At 36.9% G+C, this 23,547-nt stretch overlaps 1 protein-coding gene across 3 annotated transcripts in view; it reads left to right on the top strand.

Moving 5' to 3' along the window:
* Positions 1-23,547, top strand: part of CDH8 (cadherin 8) — a 390,268-nt gene that overhangs the window by 167,237 nt on the left and 199,484 nt on the right. For all 3 annotated transcript variants that reach the window (XM_015443035.4, XM_045382372.3, XM_005592125.5), the window contains exon 4: positions 16,537-16,656. In XM_015443035.4, coding sequence (XP_015298521.1) covers positions 16,537-16,656 — 120 coding nt within the window. The remainder of the gene's footprint in view (positions 1-16,536; positions 16,657-23,547) is intronic.

Raw genomic sequence — 23,547 nt, 5'->3', positions numbered from 1 at the left:
CTGCCTCAGTCTCCTGAGTAGTTGGGATTACAGGTGTGCACCACCATCCCCAGCTAATTTTTGTATTTTTAGTAGAGACAGGGTTTCACCATGTTGATCAGGCTGGTCTCGAACTCCTGACCTCAGGTGATCCACTTGCCTTGGCCACCCAAAGTGCTGGGATTACAGGCGTGAGCCACCTCACCTAGAGTAAGCCACCACACCTGGTTGTTTAGCTTCACAATGGCATGACTGGCAGGGAGCTGCTGTTCACTCCCTCAGCCCAGCATTGAAAAAGAGTGTTATATCACCTATCACTAGCTCAGGAAAAAAATCAAAATTCAGAAATGAAATAGTTTCTACTGACTGCAGATCACTTTCCCACCATCATAAAGGTCACAAATTCTTAAGTTGACCCATCGTGAGTCAGGGACTGTCTGTGTAGTAAACGTATTTGTGAGCTTCCTCTGTGCCACATAACGATTTAATTACTAGTTAATTAGTAATGTTAATTATTATGAGTTGATGTATATTGTTCTGTGTTCAGTTCTTCATGTGGGGGGCCTGGGAATCTTTATGTTGAACCAGCTTACAGTGTGCTGCTTCATAAGTAGCCTGTGTGGTCCACAATTATGAAACACTGCTATAGATGTTTTTATTCCTTTCAGAGACAAAGATAGTCTGGGGGATATGCTACCAAATAAAGGTGGTTGAAAAAAATTCAGCCTACTTTAGGCTTGTTTATGTAAATTAAGAGTCTACAGGACACAGGTGCTTATCAAAATAATTAATCTTTTTATTATTCATATAATATTAACAACTATATTTTTCATGCGTTTCTATGAATACAGACACACATTCACACAAGACACACGTTAACTAGAGGGAATTAGACAAGAATCATAGAAGTACTACAAAATATAGGTTTAAATACTCACAAAAATAAACTTTAAGCTGTTATCTTTCACAATTTTCCAGGCTGTTCTGAGGGTGTTTCAGTGCTTGACCCCCCCATCTGTCCTAAATTGTAACTGACTGCTCTTTAGAATGCAGGTGCTAATTAACTTCTTAACACTTCTTTGTATCATCCTAAACGCCCAGCCTTCTCACTTCTGTGCCTTCTGAAGTGTGTCTTTGAGTTCTGTGGTTAAAGAGGTGTATTTCCCATAGTGAACACGTACTACTTTTGTAACGTAAACCAAAAATAAAATTCTAAGTCCCCCCAACCATGAGTCCCTGCCCTCCTCTTGGCCAAGGGCATTCCAAAGTTAACCTGAAAAAGCTAGTTCGGGCTGTGATGGAAATGGGGAGCTGGACAGGACTCTTTATGCCCTCCTCCCTTTTGGAATTACTGTCAGAACAGACTCTTTGAGTCTTATGAGAAACATTCGCAATGTATTCTCTCTGAAGCCTGCTACCTGGAAGCTTCATCTGCGTGATAAAACTTTGGTCCCTACAACCACTTGAAGCAATCCAGGCATTCTTTTGTATTGATAATATCTCCTTCAACCAATTGTCAATCAGAAAAATTTTAAATCTACCTATGACCTAGAAGCCATCATTTTGAGTTGTTTCACCTTACCAGATTGAACCAGTGTACATTTTACATGTATTGATTGATGTCTCCTGTCTCCGTAAAATGCATAGAACCAACCTGTATCCCAACTACCTTGGGCACATGTTATCAGGACCTCCTGAGGTTGTGTCATGGATGTGACCTTAACCTTGGTAAAATAAACTTTCTAAATTGATTGTGACCTGTCTCAGATACTTTTGGTTTACAGTAATTAAAAACTTGAGATGACATAATGCTTTTAAAAGGATGTAAGGATCTTTCCCTCCATCCTAAATCACAATGAGCTCTTTTCCTTGGGTCAATATGTGAAGTAGATTCCTGCCCTGAACCTCTGAGATTCCAAGTTGATTTCCATTGACTCAGGCCCAGAGATTTGCATTATAAACACAACTTCTCGGGGTTTTCTAGTCCTGGTGGAGAAACCATTCATGCAGAGCAGAGTTCTTCTCACACTGGATGGATATACTGCTCTGTTTTCTGACATATTGTGCTTTGTTTGATGGTTTCAAAATATGTACAGTGAGTGTCTCCACATTCTGATTTTCAGGTAGCTACTGATTTCTGGTTTTGTTTTTTGTTTTTTTTTTTTGGCTTATAGAACAATAGAGCATAGCAATTAAGTACATGTAATTTACTGTTAGTCAGAACTAGCTTCTGGCTGCACACCCCACATCTGTTGATTATTGGGACCCAGGCCAGTGGCCTCAACATTTTAGCTTTTTGTTGTTGTTGTTTTGAACAATTAATGTTTTCTCACATTTCCCATCGGCTGTTTTCATTTTGTGTATCCTATTTTATGTTCACCTTCAAAAATACAGTATTATTATTATTACAAAGACCATCAATGATGTTCTAAATGCTTCTTAAATAAATATTTGTTTGTTACATCAGACTCTAACACAAAAACATTTGCCCATTTTTTGAATTTTCTCCTTAAGATCTTTAGGTAGGCTGGGCACAGTGGCTCACATCTGTAATCCCAGCACTTTGGAAGGCCAAGGTGAGAGGATTGCCTCAGTCTGAGAGTTCAAGACCAGATCCTGTCTCTATTAAAAAAAAAAAAAAAAATTTTCTGCCATGGTGGGATTACACACCTGTAATCCCAGCTACTTGGGAGGCTGAGGTGGGAGGATTGCTTGAGCCTGGGAGGTCGAGGTTGCAGTGAGTTGTTAGGGTACCTCTGCACTCAGCTTGGATAACAGAGTGAGTCCTGTCTCAAAAAAAGGAAAAAGATATTCATCGTATGATTGTGTGTGTATATGTGTGTGCGCGTATATGTATGTGTGTGTGTGTGTGCGTTTTCCTGGCTGTACTAATTATTGGGGTATTTGCTCTTATAACTATGCCACAAATGTCTATACAAAAAACACATCTGTAATTGAATAGATGAATGAATTAAAAACATTTATTGAGTACTTATTTATGCCTATCCATTTTTGGAAATCTAAAAGTGATTTGAATATAATTTAGTCTCATTGAAGTCTAAATAAGATAATTATATCAAGTAAATAAGTACTTGTACCAGAAACATAGAAGTTCCTTTATATTTGATGATAATTATTAGTATTCTAGTTACAGACTAATATTTGACAGTAAAACAGGCAATTGACAATGGATTAGAAAAGGAGATTCAAATGATGTGGCACACTCTTGAAATTTAGTGGGTTTCAGCATAAAAAACCCCAACCATCTTGGGCATGTGTTGTCAGGACTTCTGGAGGCTGTGTCACGGGTATGCTCTTAACCTTGGCAAAATGAACTTTCTAAAGTGATTGAGACCTGTTTCAAATACTTTTGGTTTATAGTAATTAAAAACTTGAAATAACATACCACTTTTGGGGAAATCCACACCTCTGAAGGAGAGTCATTTGTGAGGTTCTTTGTTTAATGATTATCCTGATTTCTAATTATTTTCTTGGAAGTTCTGGAAAGCTCTTCAAGGTAGCTTCTCTTCCTATATGAAATCCTGTTTTGAAAACATTTCCCTGGAGAATTTAAACACAAGAAAAGCTCAGATTCCACTGTTTTTAGACATTTCCCTATGCTCCTCACTTCACACATTTACACTGAAACACGTACAAAATACTTACTGCCGCATTTTTCTTTCCGCCTGGAGAACATCTGTAAAGATATTAATTGTGCTTCAGTTATAAATGGATTGCCAAAAGGGACAGAACGGATTGTGTATCTCATCAGCATGCCCTGTCTGGTATAAATAATGAGACAAGAACTTGGTACATTGGAAATTTGTGATAAAAACAAGATGTGATATTATGAAGTCCCACCAGTTCTTTCTTCTAGATACATTGATTTTTAAGGCACTCTGTGAGACTGCTAAATCAATGATCGTCTGTCACTAAATGTTGGCTAAAAAGGCTATATTACTGGGGTCAACTACAAATTAGCCCAAAGGGTAAACATACAGGTAGCACAAATGTTAAGAAGAAAAATGTCACAGATGTTGTAAAATATAGTTGGAAAGGCACAGCTGTTAGAAAATGTATATGGTCTTTTTCTCCTTTTCCATCTAAGAGTCTTAAATATGGAAACTAGGAAGAATTGAAAGGAGAGGAAACATAATTGAATTGAGTGCAGGACTTTATTACTTGAGTTATTTTAAAAATAATGTCAGAATTTTGTTTGATGTTTCCTCAAATTATTCGTGTGTGTCTTTCAAATGTGCTAATTTTTGCTTTTACCTTTCATAAGCACCTAGTGAAGTTGCTGTTTCCTAGTATGGCATAATGATTAAAATCTAAATAAATTTTTAAAAATATTGATATTGCTAAATACGTTGTATACATAGATTTGTGCACTTTGAGTTGCATTTCAAATGAAACCCAATTTTGTAAGAAGTCTTCAATGTAATGAAATTTGAGGATTAGGGGACAAAACAAAACTCATGGGTGTACACATGGACACATATATTGTTCATTTACTGTAATAGTCAATATTGTAAAATCACAGACTACCTTTGAAGTTGCGCTATTCATCACATCACTTTATCAGGAAGATTTCCTTTACATACCTCCAACCTGCCCTCCACCTTTCTCTTGTAGCAGGTCTCAGGGTCAATCTTCTCTGCACACCCACCACTCCTGCAACATGCCTAGGTTACAGTCTAGGCAATAATGTTTCTTTCTGTGCCTCTGCCCGGTAGGCTGTGAGCTAGCTCCCCAAGGGCCAAGAAGGATCGCTCTTCATCATTGGTACTCCAAGACCAGGAACAGTTTGGTGGCATTCAGCAACTGACAAACATATATAGTATGAGAAAATGGGACTAAGGAAGTGAGAATAAAGAGAAAGAAGGATACCAACAAAGAGAAATGAAGGAATATGTTGAATAAATACAACATCTATTCAATTTTCTTGTTAACATTTCATTTGATTACTTACAAATACATCTTCAGGGCTGAGAACATAATCAGTTCTTTTCTTTCTCTTATCTCACCCTCTCTCCCTCCTCTTTTCGTCCTCCCAATTTGAAAGCTTCCATATATTGGCAGAACCTTAATCATTCTTTGTAAACCCATTGCTTAGCCTTTCACATATTATTTTGTGTTTGCCAAGATTTTAATTAAGTCACGTAGAGTTTTCAATATATTTTTTAAACAACTCTCTCTAGGCATGCACGTACCAAGGTCTCACTACAGATTGAGTCCCCGAATCTGAAAATTCAAAATTTGAAATGCTTCAAAATCTGACACTTTTTGAGTGCTGACATGACCCTAAAAGTGGCGAGTTTCATACTTGATCTCATGTGGTAATGTGATAATGTCCTCAGTTCATTATTCCCTCTACAGGAAGTTTTCAGGAGCTTAAGTGAGGGTTTAATATCATCCTAGTCTCCGTTTGAAGCTAATTCTGGCTTATGTTTGGAGTGGGTTCAACTCTAAGAAGACAAGGTCATGACTACCCTTTTAAGAGTAGAGAAAACCATTACCGTTATTCTTTAATAAATTCCAAATGAGAGTAAGACAAAACAGTAGACATAACACCTAATTCAGAACATGATCAATATGCTACGTTAATTTCTGAATATCTTCCAAAAGAAAATAAGCTATTCATTCTCTCTTATTTGTATATTTACCCAACGAATATTTCTATGCAAGGCATTTTCTGAAGTGCTAGGGAGAAAAATAAAAATACTAGTTCATATTCTCTGCACTTGAAGATGTAAAATTCAGAAACATTGTAGTGTTTGTGTAGCGGTTAAAAGGGCAGATTTGGGAGCATTCTTGTGTGGTTACAAATTCAGGCTTTATTCCTTCTGTTTGAATTCAGATATTCATAGCAGATTCAGAGACTTATTGCAAAGATTAAATGAATAAATATTTCACATCAGGTATAGTTCTCAGCACTTGTATAACAAGGACAATGTGGGATCATGCTTATAATTTGAACAAAGTGATAGAACCCTGTTATCAAGGAATGGGTTAATTCTGGAGGGGAGGATGAGAGGGGAAAGTTGAGAGAATAAGAAAGAATATTGTTCCTAAGAAGCTTTTAGTCTAAAAGGGGAAAATCTGTATGCACTGCAATTTATATATAAAAGTAATAGGTGCCCCTAGAGACAATCAAGTGAAGTATTTTGAGAGTTCAGAAGAGGGAATGATTCAACTTAGGAATCAACTAAATCTTGAATCTGGGTCAGATTGAGCTATGTGGATAGTTGTGGAATCACAGAAATGGAGTGAGTAGTGGGTAAATAAAGTAGTTGGGAATATTACAAACTCTTGGTAATTGGTGGAAAAGGTTGTTTAAAACCCTTTACTAACTTTTCATTCTCCTAAAAGAAGCTCCAGACTGATTCGTCTAATTCATAGGTACACCCTTCTAGATTTGCAGGCCCACCTGTGAACATTGACCTGGGATCATCTTTTCCTGCCTGATTTCAAGGTCAATGTCCCCTCATACCAAAAACTTTGCTTTAACTGTTCTTCAGTATTTCCATGTCACCCATGGAATTTGATGACATCATTTAGTAGCTAATTGTTCCATTTTGGATCTCCTACTAGTCTACCCCTTTAGAAAGCAAGAATCTTCTAACTGCAGTTTCTGAAGCTTGACACAGCAGAATTTTAATTTAAAATAATTAAAACAATGAAGGGCTCAAATAGATTAGCCCATTTACTTCCATTTTAGCTACATCATTGATGGCAGCATGTATAGGACTTTATATTTTGCATCAGTTAGTACATATCTCTTTGAACTCATAGTTCTTGTAATGATTGCAAAATTAAACATTTTTCATCTAAGACTCTCATTCCTCAATAGCTCAATGGCTCAGTGACTTTTCACTTTGTCACACTTGAAATTTGATAGGATTTTGTCTCTCACATTGGAAAAGGGAGGGTAACCCCAGTTACACAATTATTATTTTTTAAAGTGCGGACTTTTAACTAGAAACATAAGCTCATTTTAGAGGGACAAAAAAAATGAACAGCCACTATAATGGTTATATCTCTGTTCTCATGCAACTTGACCTTAAATTTATACTTTATGAAATAAAAATAAAGTAGCATGCCCTGGAAAGCACAGGGTGCATCTCAACCAAAGTTCTCTCATTTGGGGGATACTGATAGTATGTTATTTTTATGGAGCCTCAGAATAAGAATAGGAAGTAGGTGGCAATATTCTATTTTTTAGATAAAGCGACTGAGTCTTATTGATGTAAAAGCATTCTCTTGCTGTATCAGAGTGTTAAGTCATGGATGTAGAATATGATCTCAGGCTAACCAAATAATGTCAACAGAAACATCTGATATTACAATTATATATATACTACATATATAATACTACAATTATATATATGTAGTGTGTGTGTATATGTATATACTATATATGTATACTTTTGACTACATCGTGATACCTTCTAGAAAATACATTTAATGAAGATTTGCAGTTTCTTACAATAAAGAGAAACCAGGTGAAAACACTGCTAAAGTAAACTTCAGATGCTATTAGGAGAGAAACTCTAACTCTCTTGCATGTTCTTGTACCCTTTGCATCTAAGTTGGTGCTTGGCATACAGTATATACTGTGCAAATAGCCATTGTGTGATTGAATAAATTAGTTCATTTACTCAAATAGAATGAATTACATTTCCTTTTTTAAAATTGAGACTGGTTCTCACTCTGTCACCCAGACTGGAGTGCAGTAGTATGATCACGGCTCACTCTGGTCTAGACTTCCCAGGCTCAGGTGATCCTCCAACCTCAGCCTCCCAAGTAGCTGGGACTACAGGTGCACGCCACCACGTGCAGCTAATTTTCTGTATTTTTGTAGAGACAGGGTTTGGCCATGTTGCCCAGGCTAGTCTTGAATAATCCACCTGCCTTACCCTCCCAAAGTGCTAGGATTAGAGGATGAATGACATTTTACCTACTGTAGTTGTCACATATTGTAGAAGGCATCTGTGGTGCCACCAGTAGCATAGTTTTTCAAAGTCAGTATGGATATAGAAAGCTGCCAGTCTAGAGCATTTATGGTGCTATTTAGTTCTCAAGCATTTATGGGATTTCATTCCATAGGTGACAAATTAGCAAAGGTTTGATTCCTGGGAATAAGCGGCCTATGAAAAGAAAATACTTTTATTTTCCTCTTGTATTAGAAATAAAACCGTCCCAATTCCAAAAAGGTGTATTTATGCACATGGAACTGTAAAACAGGCAGCTTATTAGTTTTCACAACCAGGCCTCCAATTGTCCTCATTATCTGTGTGCGAAAGCAGTGGGTAGGCTACCACGCTAGCATTGTTTGTGAGGGATACAGCAGGTACTTCGCCTCTGTGCATAGTAAACATGGCTAAGATTCTACAGTTACACATTTTCATATGATATTTTCCATTTCTCTCACCCAGTGCACATTACAGATGTTTGCTGAAATGATGCATGGGTGAATAGAAGACATCTGTGTGCTTAAACACATTTTCTAAAGTGTTTAATTGTTTCAGAAAGTTTCAGGCTCATTCTAAAAACACTGTGTTAAGTGTGCGTGGATGTTTCATTAAGTTACAAAATTGTTTTTTCCCTAAATTCTCCAGAATAAAATATGGAAACTGAATTTTATTTCCCTGGTTTATATCCCAAATCATGGAGCCAGAGAAATGACAGGATACATTTTGGGGCTGTCCATCCGCCTGACTGCAGTTAAGAATCTGTCTCCGTTCCCATAATAAATTTAATCTGGAGCATGTGGAATTTGGCAGCAACATTTCACTACAGGCTGAGAGCTGGCACATAAGGAGAACACCCAGTGAGCAACGGGTAGGCCTTTGCAAAAAAAGAAAGATAGGAAACTAATCACTGAGGATTCCATTGTGTGGTGTGTCATAAAAGAGAGGTTTCTGAAGCAAAATGGCAAGCACAGACTGCCTCTGCCTCTTACTCATTTGGCTTTTGCAAGTGGCAAGACTGATTACCCACAAAAGAGAAAGGTTTGATCTTCTGTTATCAGCTTAACATTACTCTTGTAGTTAACCAACTGTAATTCAGAGAGGAGTTCCTGGCAGGAATTGGAATCCCTGTCTTCTTGCTTGTTGTTGAATGGTCAGATGGTAATAATTCAGTATTTATTTCCCCTAGAGCTTGGTTGGGGAAGAAATCTCCATATCTGGGGTTAAAAAAGAAGCCCTAATTTCGGCTGATCCATGTTTAATCCTCCTCCCCCTGCAAAGACACGCCTAAGTAGCCCCTTGGAGGTTTGGATATTTGGGCATGTGTATTCTATAATGAAATAGCAAAACTGAAAAACACTGGTAGAATTTAGGGCATGCTTCCTGCTGGGGGAATTTGCTTGAGGGCCTGCAAGAGAAATGAATGTTGAAGACAGTGGTATCAGTCAGAGAGATGCAAAGAAAAATGAATGCATGGGCTGCCTGCACTTATTTCTCAGCTTTTGCCTTAAGCACATCAGGTCGGTGCTCTGTTGTAACTTGGTGCACCAAGTGTGATGGGGAGGGGGTGGAGACTTTCAACCAACCAACCAACCAACCAGCCAGCCAATACACACAAAACCTCTAGAATTATGTGACAGTCAAGTACAGAAGTATCTCAAAGCATTTTCCATACAACTAATAAATAATGAATTCTGTCTGGCACATTTAAACCATCCAGGACCGGAAGTTTCTACTTCTAGTAAGGGATAATTTCAATGTCAACAAGTAATGCAGGCCTTATGAAATTATTGCTCTGCTATTCATCAACAACCCAAAAAAGGTTGTCACGGCAACCCCTGTGCCCCACCACCTCTTTGTATTGCACAGTACTTGGAGTTAATAAGGAAGATGAGAGAAGTTGAGTTGAGGGTTTAGTTTTATTAAAATAAATGAAAGCAGTTGCATCATTGCTATGACCTTTTAGGCCAGTAATCTTTGGGATGCATGAATGTTTAAGTAAGACATTTTCAGATGATAATGCCAAATGCTTTGTCTGTGGATTGTACATACCGCACTTGGAACAGGATAACTAGCAGGTCAAATACAAAGTTTGAAGAGCATAGTAGGAGACCAGGAATGTGCATTGTTCTGAATTTCAGTTATTGCAAAGGTTCTGCCTCTTGATTTTCCCACCTGGTATTGGAATGCTGATTCTCTAAAACTGTATTGCAAATGAGTCTTTGCAAATGGAATTTGTGTTCTTCTCATCATAACAGCTTTGGCTTTTCCAGTGTGCACATTTTTACGCTGCACCAAACCTTTGTTTTCCTGCTCAGGGTGTCAGCACCAGCATTTTTCTTTCTGAATAATGTGCAGAATTGGTGTGCTGACTTGCTCATAAAAAAAAAGCCTATCCTCGCTAACAGAGCTGCACTACCCAAACCCCAATGTCTCATTTTCCCAAAGGCCTTTCATCTTAGTTTGCTGGCAAACTGGAACCTCTACCTCGATAGTGTAGCATCCTTGGTGGTTAATTTTGCCTGTAGTTTTTGCTGTTATTATGTGGGAAGGGGGAAAAAATGGGTCCTGCTGGGAATGGGAGGAAACTGTCAGGTGTGGCAAGAGGCACATGACACTGAAAGTCTTTTGTTAATTAAAATCCGAGCAGCACATTAGCAAATTTCACTTAAACGAGTGAAACAAACTAAATGCAAAAAAGAAAAAAAAAGTTTGTTTAATGCAGAATTCACCTTGGAATTGATATGTTCATACTCGGCTTGATACGTTCATACTCGGCTTGATACTAGCAGGCTGAATTGTGGTGACAGGGATCATTTTTGTTGACAACAGCTGGAAATACAGCAGCTATATTATTATAATTAGGATCAGTATCAAGTTGGATTATAATAGGGGCTTTCTTGGAGAAATGGCACAGTGTCAAATTTATAGTCACTAGCTAAATGAGTCTCTTGTATCCTTGACAAAGGGACAAAAACAGTTCCAAATGAAAACACAAACAGAGAATCCTGGTTGTTATATTTCCTGGGTATTACTCAGGTCCTATTTATCACACACCAACACTTGCAGCTTTGAAGAAACATTATCCTGCAAGGTTTACACTTTTCAATTTGCCTTCGTGGTCTGCATTCTGCATGCATTTCCATGGAGAAGTGTACATTGCTGCTTGACTAGCAATCTTTTCTGCTACAAGATTAACTTCGAAACATCCATTTTTTCTCCCCTATGGGCAATCACTTGACAAATGCACCCACAAAACCTCCACACACATCTATTCCAGTGTACAGGTACATCAACAGTCTTGAATCACTATTAGGAGAAATATCGTCCTTGACGGAAAGTAGTCTAAAGCTGAAGGATGGAGATTTCCAGGAAGCCAGACATCAGGCCGAAATATTCTGGATAAGTATGTGGGTAAAAGCTTGTCTTCGCTCTGTTGCAGTCCCCAGCCTAGTAGTTCATCCTGGCATGGACTGGGAGATATGGCATTCATTCAAAATGCCATCCATTCAAATAACATTGAGAAACTTGTACTGACGACATGCCCAGTGTCTAGCCTCCTGCTTAATGTATAAGCTTTTACATAGTACACTTTTGTTTATAAAATACTTTTTATTTTTGCTCTCAGAGCAATTTTATACCAAAGAGAAAACTGATATGAGATAGATTAGTAGACTGGATGGAAGAATGAGACACTGTGTGTGCGTATGTGTGTCTATTTTCTTTTGAGCAGTTTTACTAACAAAATCACTTCCTTTCTAAGCATGTGGATATATTGCTACATTTGAGATTGTCTTTTTGTGTTTTTCCCCTAATTTAATAAAATCTATTATCAAAGCCATTATGCAAAATTACACTTAATTATAAATTAAAGCATTCACTACCATCTAAAATTGTAAAAGATTAGTTTGTTAGTTTTACCTGTATACACACATAATATAACAATAGTGACAGTAAGCTTGTAGTGTCAATAACTCTTCTGTGCTCTTTGAACACATTAATCCGTTTAATTATCTCACCAAGCCTATGATGTAACGACTATGCTCACCTTCCTTTTTACAGATTAGGGAATCAAAGCTTGGAAAACTTTTGTTACTTGGCCAAGAACACAGAGCTAGTAAAAGTTGGAGATAAAATATAAAAGAAATGTTTGGGTTGAAGACATTTTGACTCTAAATGTATCCTCTCAACCACTTTTCTATATTTCATATGATTACATGTGATCCTCACACAAAACTATGAGGCCTGTGGAATAAAAAATGTTTGTCTTTGCATATGAAAAACTGAATCACAGAGCATGTAGAAGATAGAAACCCAACCCCTTACTCCAGCACCAGTAATAATAACGTGACGGGCTACCTCTCATAATAAGATAAGATCAACTGAATTAGATATGCTCATGATCAGTCTTGTAAACTCCAGAGAAAATATCCTATCTTCCATTTAATAGGAAATGGTTTGCATGACTATGGAGTATGAAAAAAGAATACTTCATTTTACAAACAAATCGAAATAGTAATTCTTCAAAGTAATTACAATAGAAATTAGTGTCTCTAGGGAGAATGGATGAAGCTAAATTTTAAAAAGTTTGGTGCACACTACAGGCATTTTAAACTATTATTTTGTATCAAATTGCCTGAAAAGATTTTTTAAAAATGTGTCTCCATTTTATTATTCCATAGATCTGGAAGGGACATTAGGGATCTGTTTTTCAGAGGGTAAAATCTCACACACAGACACTTAGTACTCACTGGTTTAGCATGTTGTTATTTCTGTGATAGGTACCTACATATATTATTTTGTTTAACTCTCACGATAACCTTATTATATTGTGTAGGTTTAAATCTGAGGCTAAGACAAGTTAAAGTATTTGCTCAAAGAAACAGATAAGCGTTTCAGAAGATGTCAGAACTATTTTATGTTCAAAACTGTTAACTCCAGACTACTCTGACCAAATGCACCAACCCTGTGCATAAATAAAACAATATGGTTTTTCAGAAAATATTTGGATATGTTTTTTTCTCTGTGAAGGAATTTCCTAATTTAAGAGTCACCCACTAGAAGGAAATTTTGGTAATGACAGGAAGTTTCGACAATTTGTTCACTTTTCTTTTTCAATTACCTAGGCAGTGACTGGAACTAAATTCTCAGATTTATTAACTTAATGTCATACCGAATATTGCACCTTGACTTATTTTTTTTTTCTGATAATATGTTACTTCATAATGCAGGAACATAATTCCTTCTTAAAAAAATCGAAGTAAATACACTAGACTACAAAACAAAGCAAAAAAAGTTGTTATATGGTCTTCTGCATGAAAGGGACCTCTTTCTCATAAGTCTCTGAACTCTGTTAGTTCTTCCAGTAACTCTGATGTCTTTTTCTTATTATTCATTATTTTTCTTTTATTTTTGGACTAATGTTAGACTTACAGAAAAGTTGTAAAAATAGTTACCACATACCCCGTCTTAGTCTGTCTTGTGCTGCTGATAACAAAATACCTAAATCGGGTTAATTAATAAAGAAAATAATTATTTTCTCACAGTTCTGGAGGTTGGGAAGTCCAAGATCAAGGCACAGCATGTGGTGAAGCCCTTCGTACTGTCATCTGGAGGGGAGGAACACTGTGTTCTCATATGGTGAAAGGTGGAAGGGCAAGAGAGACAAACTCCCGCTGTTAAGCTCTTTTATAAAGGCGCCTAATCAGGCCCTGTGAGGTGGCTCACGCCTGTAATCCCAGCACTTTGGGAGGCAGAGGCAGGTGGATCGTGAGGTCAAGAGATAGAGACCTCCCTGGCCAACATGGTGAAAACCCGTGTCTACTAAAAATACAAAAATTAGCTGGGAGTGTTGGTGCACACTCTAGTCCCAGCTACTCAGGAGGCTGAGGCAGGAGAATTCCCTGAACCTTGGAGGCGGCAGTTACAGTGAGCCAAGGTCACACCACTACACTCCAGTTTCGGAGACAGAGCAAGGCTCCGTCTCAAAAACAAAAGGGCCTAATCTCTTGTGAGGGAGGTGCCCTCATGGCCCAATCACCTCTTAAAGGCCCCACCTCTTAATATTTTATGTTAGCAACACCTGAATTTTGGAGGAGACACATCCAAACCATAGCAACCCCTCACTCAGTTAACCTTCAGTTTAACACCTTACCACAAAGATCAAAACAGGGAAATCAACATTGATATCCACTTCTATTGTCATTATCCAGTGTTAATGTTTTATCCTCTCTTAATTGAACTACTGTTGTAACCTCATAACAAGTCTGGGCTCCTAATCTGTGTCTGTACTTCCAACCAAATCTGGAGGCCCTAACAGAGAGTTTGGCCCACAATACGCGTGTGCTCTTTAACTGAAATTTCTTCCCTGTTTCCTAGAGGGTACAGCCAGTGCTCCCCATCTTGGCATGAAAATTCCCCTATATTTTCTTCTTAATTTGAATATCCAGGCTTAGCTTTGATGGCAGACTTTTTCTGCCATGTCATCCCTCTTTCTGAATATTTTTTGGCAATTTTATCTCACCATCTTCTTTTTACCTAGAAGGTTTTACTCTCAATTCTTCTGCATCTTATGTAATATTCAAATAACTACAACTATTGTACTCTCATGTGTTCGTTTTTGCTAGCTAGTTGATGAGTTACTTGCATCTGGTGGAATGTGTTACACAAGAGGCATTGAGTGCATTTTTTATAACTGCAGATTTTGTAGAACCTCTGAGTCATCATTCTGAGTAGAAATTCCAATTTTACAGGATTATCAACTGCTCAACAAATATTATTATTACCTTTCCATGTTTAAAACACTTCCAAAAGATACTGACTGACAAGATCTTGCTAAAGTTCTATTCCAGTAAACACTGACGTATGCTGCTCTCCCCGCAGTTGCTGAGCATGTTGATTTCTGACAGCCCAACATCCATACTCCCTGCGCCATTTTGTAGTTGTCGTCCCCTGAAGGGAGCTGCTTGGGCCAAGACTAAGGCTCCATTCTCAGGGGGCATCTTGCATGCTATAACTGTTTCCTGCTGGAATATAAAAGCCTGGCCCATTTCCTCAATGGGCATGCCATCTCTAGAGCCCTATGGAGTCCAGTGAGGCCTTTGTTGTGACTGCATCACATCTCAGATGTTTCTGTCCAATTTTGTCTTTTTCACTCCCCCATAGATATTGATTAAAAACACTCTCCAATGAAAGTTTAGCAAGAAATCTTTATCTCAGAGTCTACTTCCAAGGAAACTAATCTTTAACACCTACCTGCTGTTTCTCATTAAATCATCACAGATAATTTATTCACTCACCCATTTATTCAATAAGTAAAGGTATGTTCAAAAACCATTATGTTTCCAGCACTTGTTGGATGAAGAAGACATTGGCCTTGATCTCACAGCATGTGATTCTTGTTATTACACCAGACTTTTTCAATTTCTTTCCGTTTTCAGGAGTTCCCAGAACTTCCCATAGTCTCTCACACTAATTGGCCTTTTCTTATGTTTATCTTCCTGCTTAGAATTCCTTCTCCTGGTTAAATTCCACCTTTCTTTAATGATTTAACTCAAAGGCAACCTCTGTTAGAAAGGTGTTCCTGATCACCCTGTCTGTGCTGGACTAAGTGAGGGGTCTATAATTGGTGCTACTGCATTCAGCTGAATTTCTTTTTCTATTTGTCCCTTCCTCCTCTTATTGCCCCTCAAACTGTGAGCTTCTTGAATGTAAAGATTTGTTGTGTGTGTGTGTGTGTGTGTGTGTGCGCACGTGTGTGTTTATTTACATGTCTGCCAACAATATACTTGGGGAGGCAGGTGGAAGTTATTTTTTTAAAATGGCATAATAATCTATAGCGATGTGGCTGCTCTTTAAATCCAACATGTATAGGTTTGCTCTTTAACTGAAATGTCTTCCCTATTTCCTACAAGGTAAAGTCAATCCTCCCAATCTTGGCGTTAAAATTCCCCTATATTTTAATATATATACTCCATAACAGGCAAACTATATACTCAATTGTTGAATGAATGAATAAAAAATAGTTTTGAAAAAAAGGTTATGATTCTGTTATCCATTATGCCTAATTATGTAAGCAAGATGATTAATTGGTGGTTCAGAGCTAATTTTATATTCTGAATAATTAAATAAGATGGAATAAAATATTCTTTTGATATTTCTGTACAGCTTTTTTTCAGCAGCCAATTTTTCCAGTTATGTTTAGTTGTACTTTTGTAAGACGTAAATGTGACATGGTATATTATATTATTAACCTTACATTTCATATTCCTTTGTTAGGATTCCTTTGCATATTCCCCAAGCCCACATGCTTCTAATACTTGTCTTTAAAATGAAAGCTACAAAGGAATCTTAAATAATACAGATACTAAAAGTATCTTTATATAGTACTCCAGGACTCTTTCTTTTAAAAGACTTAGGTATAGTTGAAGTTATGACAGAGCAGTTTATCTTCATCTTTTTAAAAAAATTTCTTTTCCTTTTATTCCCTACACATGGATTTCTGTATAAAATACTTGACAAAATGTAGCTCTTGGCAAAGGACAATGTGTTAATTATTATCTTTTTTGTTTCTCTTTTTTATTAGGTACGTCTGTCACTAACGTCACTGCAACCGACGCTGATGACCCAGTTTATGGAAACAGTGCAAAGCTGGTTTATAGTATATTGGAAGGGCAGCCTTATTTTTCCATTGAGCCGGAAACAGGTTTGTGGCCTAAATTTCAAATTATATTTCCCATGTTTTTGCTTCAGGGAGACACTTTTCTTGGGATTTGGATTATGAAATATTATGTCTAAGTATTTCACTGCCTGCATCAATAATATTTGAATATGCAATGTGAGGTACATGGTGAGCCCTAAATCATTTTGATGCTGATCACGACAAATCACAGAGCATTTGTAGGATATCACCTATTTAACACACGGTCTGACACCATTTTTCATCCTGAAATAAAGGGAAGAATGTGCTTATATATCAGATAAACTTAAATAGTAGATTTAAGTAAAAATTCGGTTGCTTATTGGCTGTGTGATACTTGAAAAGTATCTAAGTTGCAATTTGCACATCTGTAAAATGGGTATGGAACGTACTACATAATATTGTGATGAAGATCAGATACAACAATAAATACCAAACACACAGTGCATGGCATGTGGTAGTCATTCAGTGCATTTTAGATATTATTACATTTGCTACCAGATTCCTCCTTGTAAAACACAATGCTTATATCTATCCATCAGAGCTTGTATGAAGATATTATTGTGGTCAATATTAAATCCAGCTAATACCCTGTGATCTGGTGGCACAGATCTTATAAGCCATGAAGTAAGTTATCAAAGAAACAAACAAACAGCCTTTTTAAACCAGGCTTAAAAAAATAGCTTTTTAAAAATAAGTTTTTTATAAATGAAGATATATGTTTTTAATTGTTAAATTTAACAGTATATTAAGAGATCAAATATATTTTGTCTGACTTGTAAATCCTATGAGGTTTTGTTGTAGTGCATTTAAAAACTATTATTAAGAACAATTATTGTTTAAAAAGCAATACCTTTTTTGTATATTTTCTTCTATATCCAGTGGTATTATAAATTGGGTCTTTTTGTTCACCATTCCCAGTACAAAATAGACACTAATCCAGAAAATATCTATTGAACAGTCACCATGTGCCAGGCACTGGACTAAATATAGGGAGAAAAAAAATCACAAAGGCAAATTTCAGTCTACAGGTATCTCACAATCCATTTCAAAAGACAGATTTTTTTTTCCACCATAAATAAAGTTAGCATGGTAATGTCATTTAAATAATTTGTTTCTTAGGAATAAATTAGTATGAGGTATAATAAAAGCCCCCTACTAAGTGAGAGGATTTGGACAATTTTAGGTCTCAGTGATATAGATTGCTATTTGTTTAATTAACTGTTGTCAGCAACATTTAATATTTACATTTTTACTCAGCATAATGTGTATCTATATCAACACAAACTCATTTTAGTTTTCTCACTTCCAATCTGACAGATATCAAAATTGTCTGATTTATATTTTAGGAAGTTTATTTGGCACTATAGTGGATAATGTAATGGAGAGAAATGACACTTGAATAATTCACATAATCCTTTCTTCATAAATGTTGGGTAAATGAAGTTGAGGTTTTTAAGTAAGGCAGATACAATGCAAATAAAAATAGAAGTTAAATTCAATAATCAATAAAAGTCAGACTAAGTTCTTTAGATGAAACATAAATATGTATGAGTGGAATGTAAACATTTTTGGGCAAATGTCTGCAAAATTATGCTTGAGTGTGTTCAAATGAAAGCAGAAAGTGTTCGTTGTCCCTAAAAATCTAAATTAGAGTCTACCTTTGAGGACTTCTCTCTTTAAAAAAAAATAAATTGAGTCTGATACAAGTGTGTGTGTGTTTTAAAGGAGGATATACAAGCTATGCAGATATAGATTAAGGACATTGCTGAACGTGTTTTATTAGAAAAATGAGAAAAAAAGAGGCAATGGCTGTGAATAACTGGAGTTTAAATTCTGTAAGCATGTGGAAAGCAAACACCCTTTGTGGTGACCAAAAGATATGTATTAGTTGGGCCCTTTGGAAAATAGAATGCGGAGACAGAGATAGGAGTGCCAATGGCTTATTAGGGGTCTATGACTGTGAAAAATGAAAGAGGTATGAAGCCAATTTGGGCATGGAAGTTCCTCTTATCAAATGCAGATCTTCTACCCATGCAATGAAAGAGGAGAAAAAGCAGTATAAGGCAATGTACATCTGACAACATCTTGGCCAAACCAATGGGATCCCTGGAGCAAAGATTACTCTTAAAAGGAGTCCCGTGTTGCACATAAATGGCCAGGCTTTAATAAACCCACCATGCTCAGTCATTGGTTGGGATGTGCCTGGGAAGAGCAGGGTCTTGGCTTGGATCCTGAGGTCAATCCTAAGGTACTTCAGCCGCAGGGTCTCAGATAACTGCATGCAAATCCTTAAATTAATCCTTTGGCAGGAAAATCCAAATGGTGGGTTTCTGTGCCTTCCACAATGTGTGTGTGTGTGTGCATACGTATATACATATACACACGCATATACACACATATGGGTATATACATATATGCACATGTATATGAATGTGCATGTGTATATACACACATACATGTATATACAGGTATACGTGTATATATAAATATATACATATATTTATGTATACATACACACGTGTACATGAAGAAAACAACTTTTGATTCTATAAATGTAGCAAATATGACGTTAAAAACTATAATATGCAGCAATAGCAAGTACTTGGTGAATAAACTAATAGTGGGAATAGTAATATATACATTGATTTTTTAAATGCATGCTATGGATCAAAAACATTAAGAATGGCTACTAATTTTGACCCAAGAATCCGAATTCTAGAAAAAGAAAGAAAATGTCACGGATGAGCAGACTCATTACCTAAGACCCACACACCTCTGTGAGTGCCTAAGAAGATGGTTCTTTACATGATAGGTCTGTACATTACTTTAGGAAGTGACCCAGCATAGACGGGTTGGAAAATGTTGGCTGAATACCATTACACATCACCACTTATGTGGGACCAACCTTCAGTTCCTTTTTACACCAGGATTCCGGCATACTATCAAGGGTCAATCTGTAGCTAAAATGATCAGTATTGTGGCAGTGAACACTCCCTCACCAGGTTACATAAGGTAGTCATATTCATACTTTTTATAAAGAAGATTGTCCATTGACCACGGTCAGCTCATCTTTGATGTTATCATGTTTTCAACAACAAAAAATAAACCAAGACATGAGACAATAAATCTTGTATGTATCTTGTTTTATTCATGCCAAGAATGCCAAAAACAGAACTCTGGAATTTGGAACAGATAAGTTCTCCTCTCCCCTTGCTTGTTACATTTCACTTCATGGAATTATTTTCTGTTGCCACAACATATCAGAGAGAGCTTCTTCTGTTGTTTCAGTTATCAGCTTAAGAGCACAGAGAGAGAGGCCGTTTGTTCTTTATTTTCTTCTTTGAGCTTTAACAAAATCAGGGTTTTCTTGTTTATTGACTTGTTTATATTTTTAAAGTTAATTACCATGCTAGAGTGCCAGGTCCAGGAAAGAATGGGGATTGTATGATTTGTTGATTTTGCAAATCTATGCATCCCTATGCGTAGGTGTCTGGCACCTAGAAGTCCTTCAGTAAGTAGTGAAGGATGGAATGAGGGAAAGAAGGAAAGAGGGAAGGAAGGAATGAAGGAAGGGAGAGATGGAGGGAGGGAGGAAGGAAGGAAGGGCAGAGTCAGGGAGAGCTGGAGGAAGGGAAGGCAGGGAAGGATGTGCAAAAGAAGCAGGAAGGATAAAGGAAAGGAGGAAGAAAGTGCAAATTAATAGAAAGGGAAAATCTTGCCACAATTCGTAGAGAAGATGTAAGAGGAAACATCTAGGGAATAGAGCTTGGTATCCAGTCTATACTTCTATCTGTTTCTCTGATGGAAAGAACACCATATTAATCTCAGATATGATTGTTTTGTTTGAAATTCATTTAGGGCTAGCATTCATGCTTTTTCCAAATCCCATACTATGTTTTAAGTGTTTAGGCAACACAATGCTATTCTAGTACTTGCAAAAATGAGCCTTGAGACCATAATAAACTCCTGCTTAGATTTGCTTCTAGATCACACAAGGAGATAGAAAGGTTCTGGGACCACTAAACAAAGAAGAAATGGTTATTAGTATATCTTCCTATTCCAGAGGTCACTGTGATGGTACTACTACTGCTGCTAATAATAACAGCAACAATAGAAAGCCAAATCATTGTGTGCATACAGTCTTTTAGGTTTGACAAAACACTAAACCAAACTGTGGAGTGAAGAATTTCTGTCTCCATTTTGCAAATGACAGAACTGTGTTTCAGAGAGAATGAAGTAAAATGTCTTTCTCACCTTTAGATAAATTCCTCTGTCAAATCATAACAGGAAGAATAAAAACAACAGAACGAGAACCTCATTTATTGAACTCTTACTATGTTCTTGCCATTGTGCTAACAATGGGTTTGCATATGTTACTGAATTTAATTTAATTTTTTCCACACCATATTTTGAGGTAGGTATCAGTGTCATCTCACTTTTACTGACGAGAGAACCGAGTTTGACTTGCTATGTTTCTTGCCCAAGGTATTTGAAGCAGGATTCAAGGTGAATCTGTCTGATCCCATACCTCAATTTTTGACATTCTCGCTTGCTCCCACTTAACTTCCAAGCAGTATAGTTCATACCAGGGAATGACATTGGTTTGAAAAGAGACCTAAAGAACTTGGCAGCAGGTTCAGACCTACTCTATCCATAGGCGTAGGAGGCAGTGTAGCATCAGAGAAAATGGAAGGCAGTAGTAATTGTAAAATGAATTGTCATTCTTGTGAATAGTTTTTATTATGGTTCTTCAAAGGGCTGAAAATAGTTTATTTTTATTCTAAAAATGTTTTTTTTTTTGTTTTCCCCTCCCTGCCACCCCCAATACCATATGTTTGCTTGTAATATTTTGGGCACAGACAAGGAGAAATGTGGCATTTATTTAAAAGGCACTAATTTGAGGACAGCAGTGAGAAAACAGTTGCAGTCCATCCTAGGTGACTGAAGATGGAAAGTCTAAATAAAATGCAAGGCAAGTGAATAATAAATGCTTAATTATCTAAAGAGACCAGGGTAAAGTTTCAGAACAGTCTAAACTTTGCTCCAGGCAAGAGACAGTATGAAAAATGACCTGCTTAAAAATAAACTAAGTTAATTCATTGACCTTTTTTTGTTTTGAAACTCAGACCATATTTCTTCATTGGATACGAATAACATTTGTCTCTGTGGAACCTGTAAAAATGAGCTAAGTGAGAAATACTCCTTGGGAAAAAAAAAATCCATGTAATGAATGGTTCTTTCTTAGAAAAATCAAGGTAATACATGGAGTCTTCATGGAATGCCTTCATGGAATTGAGTCCTTTTTGTGCCTTCTGAGTCAAAATGATAAATTGCTTACACACAGGGCCTCCTTTTAATCAGGATTGCATAGATTATAATTTCCACTGCCAAGAGGACTGGCTAAAGAACTTGATTAGTGAAGACATTTGAGAAGGGGTAGGTACTGAGATAAACTCAGGCAGATGAACAATGTGGGGATATACATTTATAGGTGGGAATGTCTTCATATTTCACATTATTCAATACTTAGTCTCTATCTACATGCTGCCATGTTGTAGGCACTAAGATTGAAATACTGTGTATGATAAATACTACATATAATATAGGGTTCATGACATAGGGATGGAGAACAATGCCAACTTAGCGAACATGTATGAAGACCAAGAAAGTATTTTTTAGAGTAGTGATAACAGAGAATGTGTCCTGAAAAACTAGTGGTAGTTTACGAAATGAAAACGTGGGGTAAGGGGAGCTATTAAATAAGGTCTTATGGCATGAGGAAATCAAAGGGCTGTGTGCTCAGGGGAAAAGATAAATTGGTGATCAGAGTGATATTGAGAAATTAAATAGTTTTCACTTCCTCAATAGCATTAGAAGATTTTACTTGAATAATTTTTCAATATATAATAAACTTGATCTGCAATTTAGAAATTCAAACCTAACTAATTTCTATCTGACTTTGGATGTGTGCTGTCACTTCTTGTGACTTAAGTACCCAATTTTTATTTTTATTTGATTTTATTATTATTTTTTGTCCCCTCCTAGTCTTATGTTGAAATGTGACCTCCAATGTTGGAAGTGAGGCCTACTGAGAGGTATTTGGGTCTTGGGGGCAGATCCCTTATGAATGATTTGGTGCCCTCCCCTCAGTAATGAGTGAATTCTCATTCTATTAGTTCATGCAAGAGCTGGTTATTTAAAGGAGCCTGGTACCTCCCTCTCTCTTTCTTGCTCCCTCTCTTGCCATGTGACATGCCTTGCTCCTCCTTCACCTTCTGCCATGGGTAAAAGCTTCCTCACCAGAAGCTGAGCAGATGCTGTATCATGCTTGTAGAGCTTGTAGAACCATGAGTCAAATAAGCCTCTTTTCTTTGTAAATTACTCAGTCTCAGGTATTCCTTTATAGCAACACAAAATAGACTAACACAGTAGATAAGTCCATCTGTACATAATTCTTCATTACCCAATTTTTAAAAGCACTGATACCAACACTGTCTTCTAATCATTCATGATATTGAAAAAATATATGTCCCATCTTTTGCTTTTGATCTTCACAAATTAAGGATATCATTAATATCATTACTTTTGCTATTTTTGTTTGTGTTTAATGAAACAAAATGTGATATTTGTGATAGGACATTTTCACTTAGAAGAACCAAAAGCTTTTGCATTGGTGATAGGTAAAAAAGTCCTTCGGCTGTGTTCCACACAAGCCACCTGTTTTCACTAAAACTGCTGGATTTGGAGTTGAAAGTTTGAAAGGCAGGAGTGACCTGCAGTGGAGGGAAGTTTCTTGACCATCGCTGCGAGACTTACATCAAAGGGGACCTAGAACCACTTTCCATGCCAAGTGCTGATTGAAAGATGAGGTATCTCTACCAATCCCACAGCTGA

This window comes from Macaca fascicularis, chromosome 20 (assembly GCF_037993035.2).
Source record: "Macaca fascicularis isolate 582-1 chromosome 20, T2T-MFA8v1.1".
Taxonomy (NCBI): Eukaryota; Metazoa; Chordata; class Mammalia; order Primates; family Cercopithecidae; genus Macaca; species Macaca fascicularis.
Note: the sequence above shows the minus strand (reverse complement) of the source record. Positions and strands in the feature narration are given on the sequence as shown.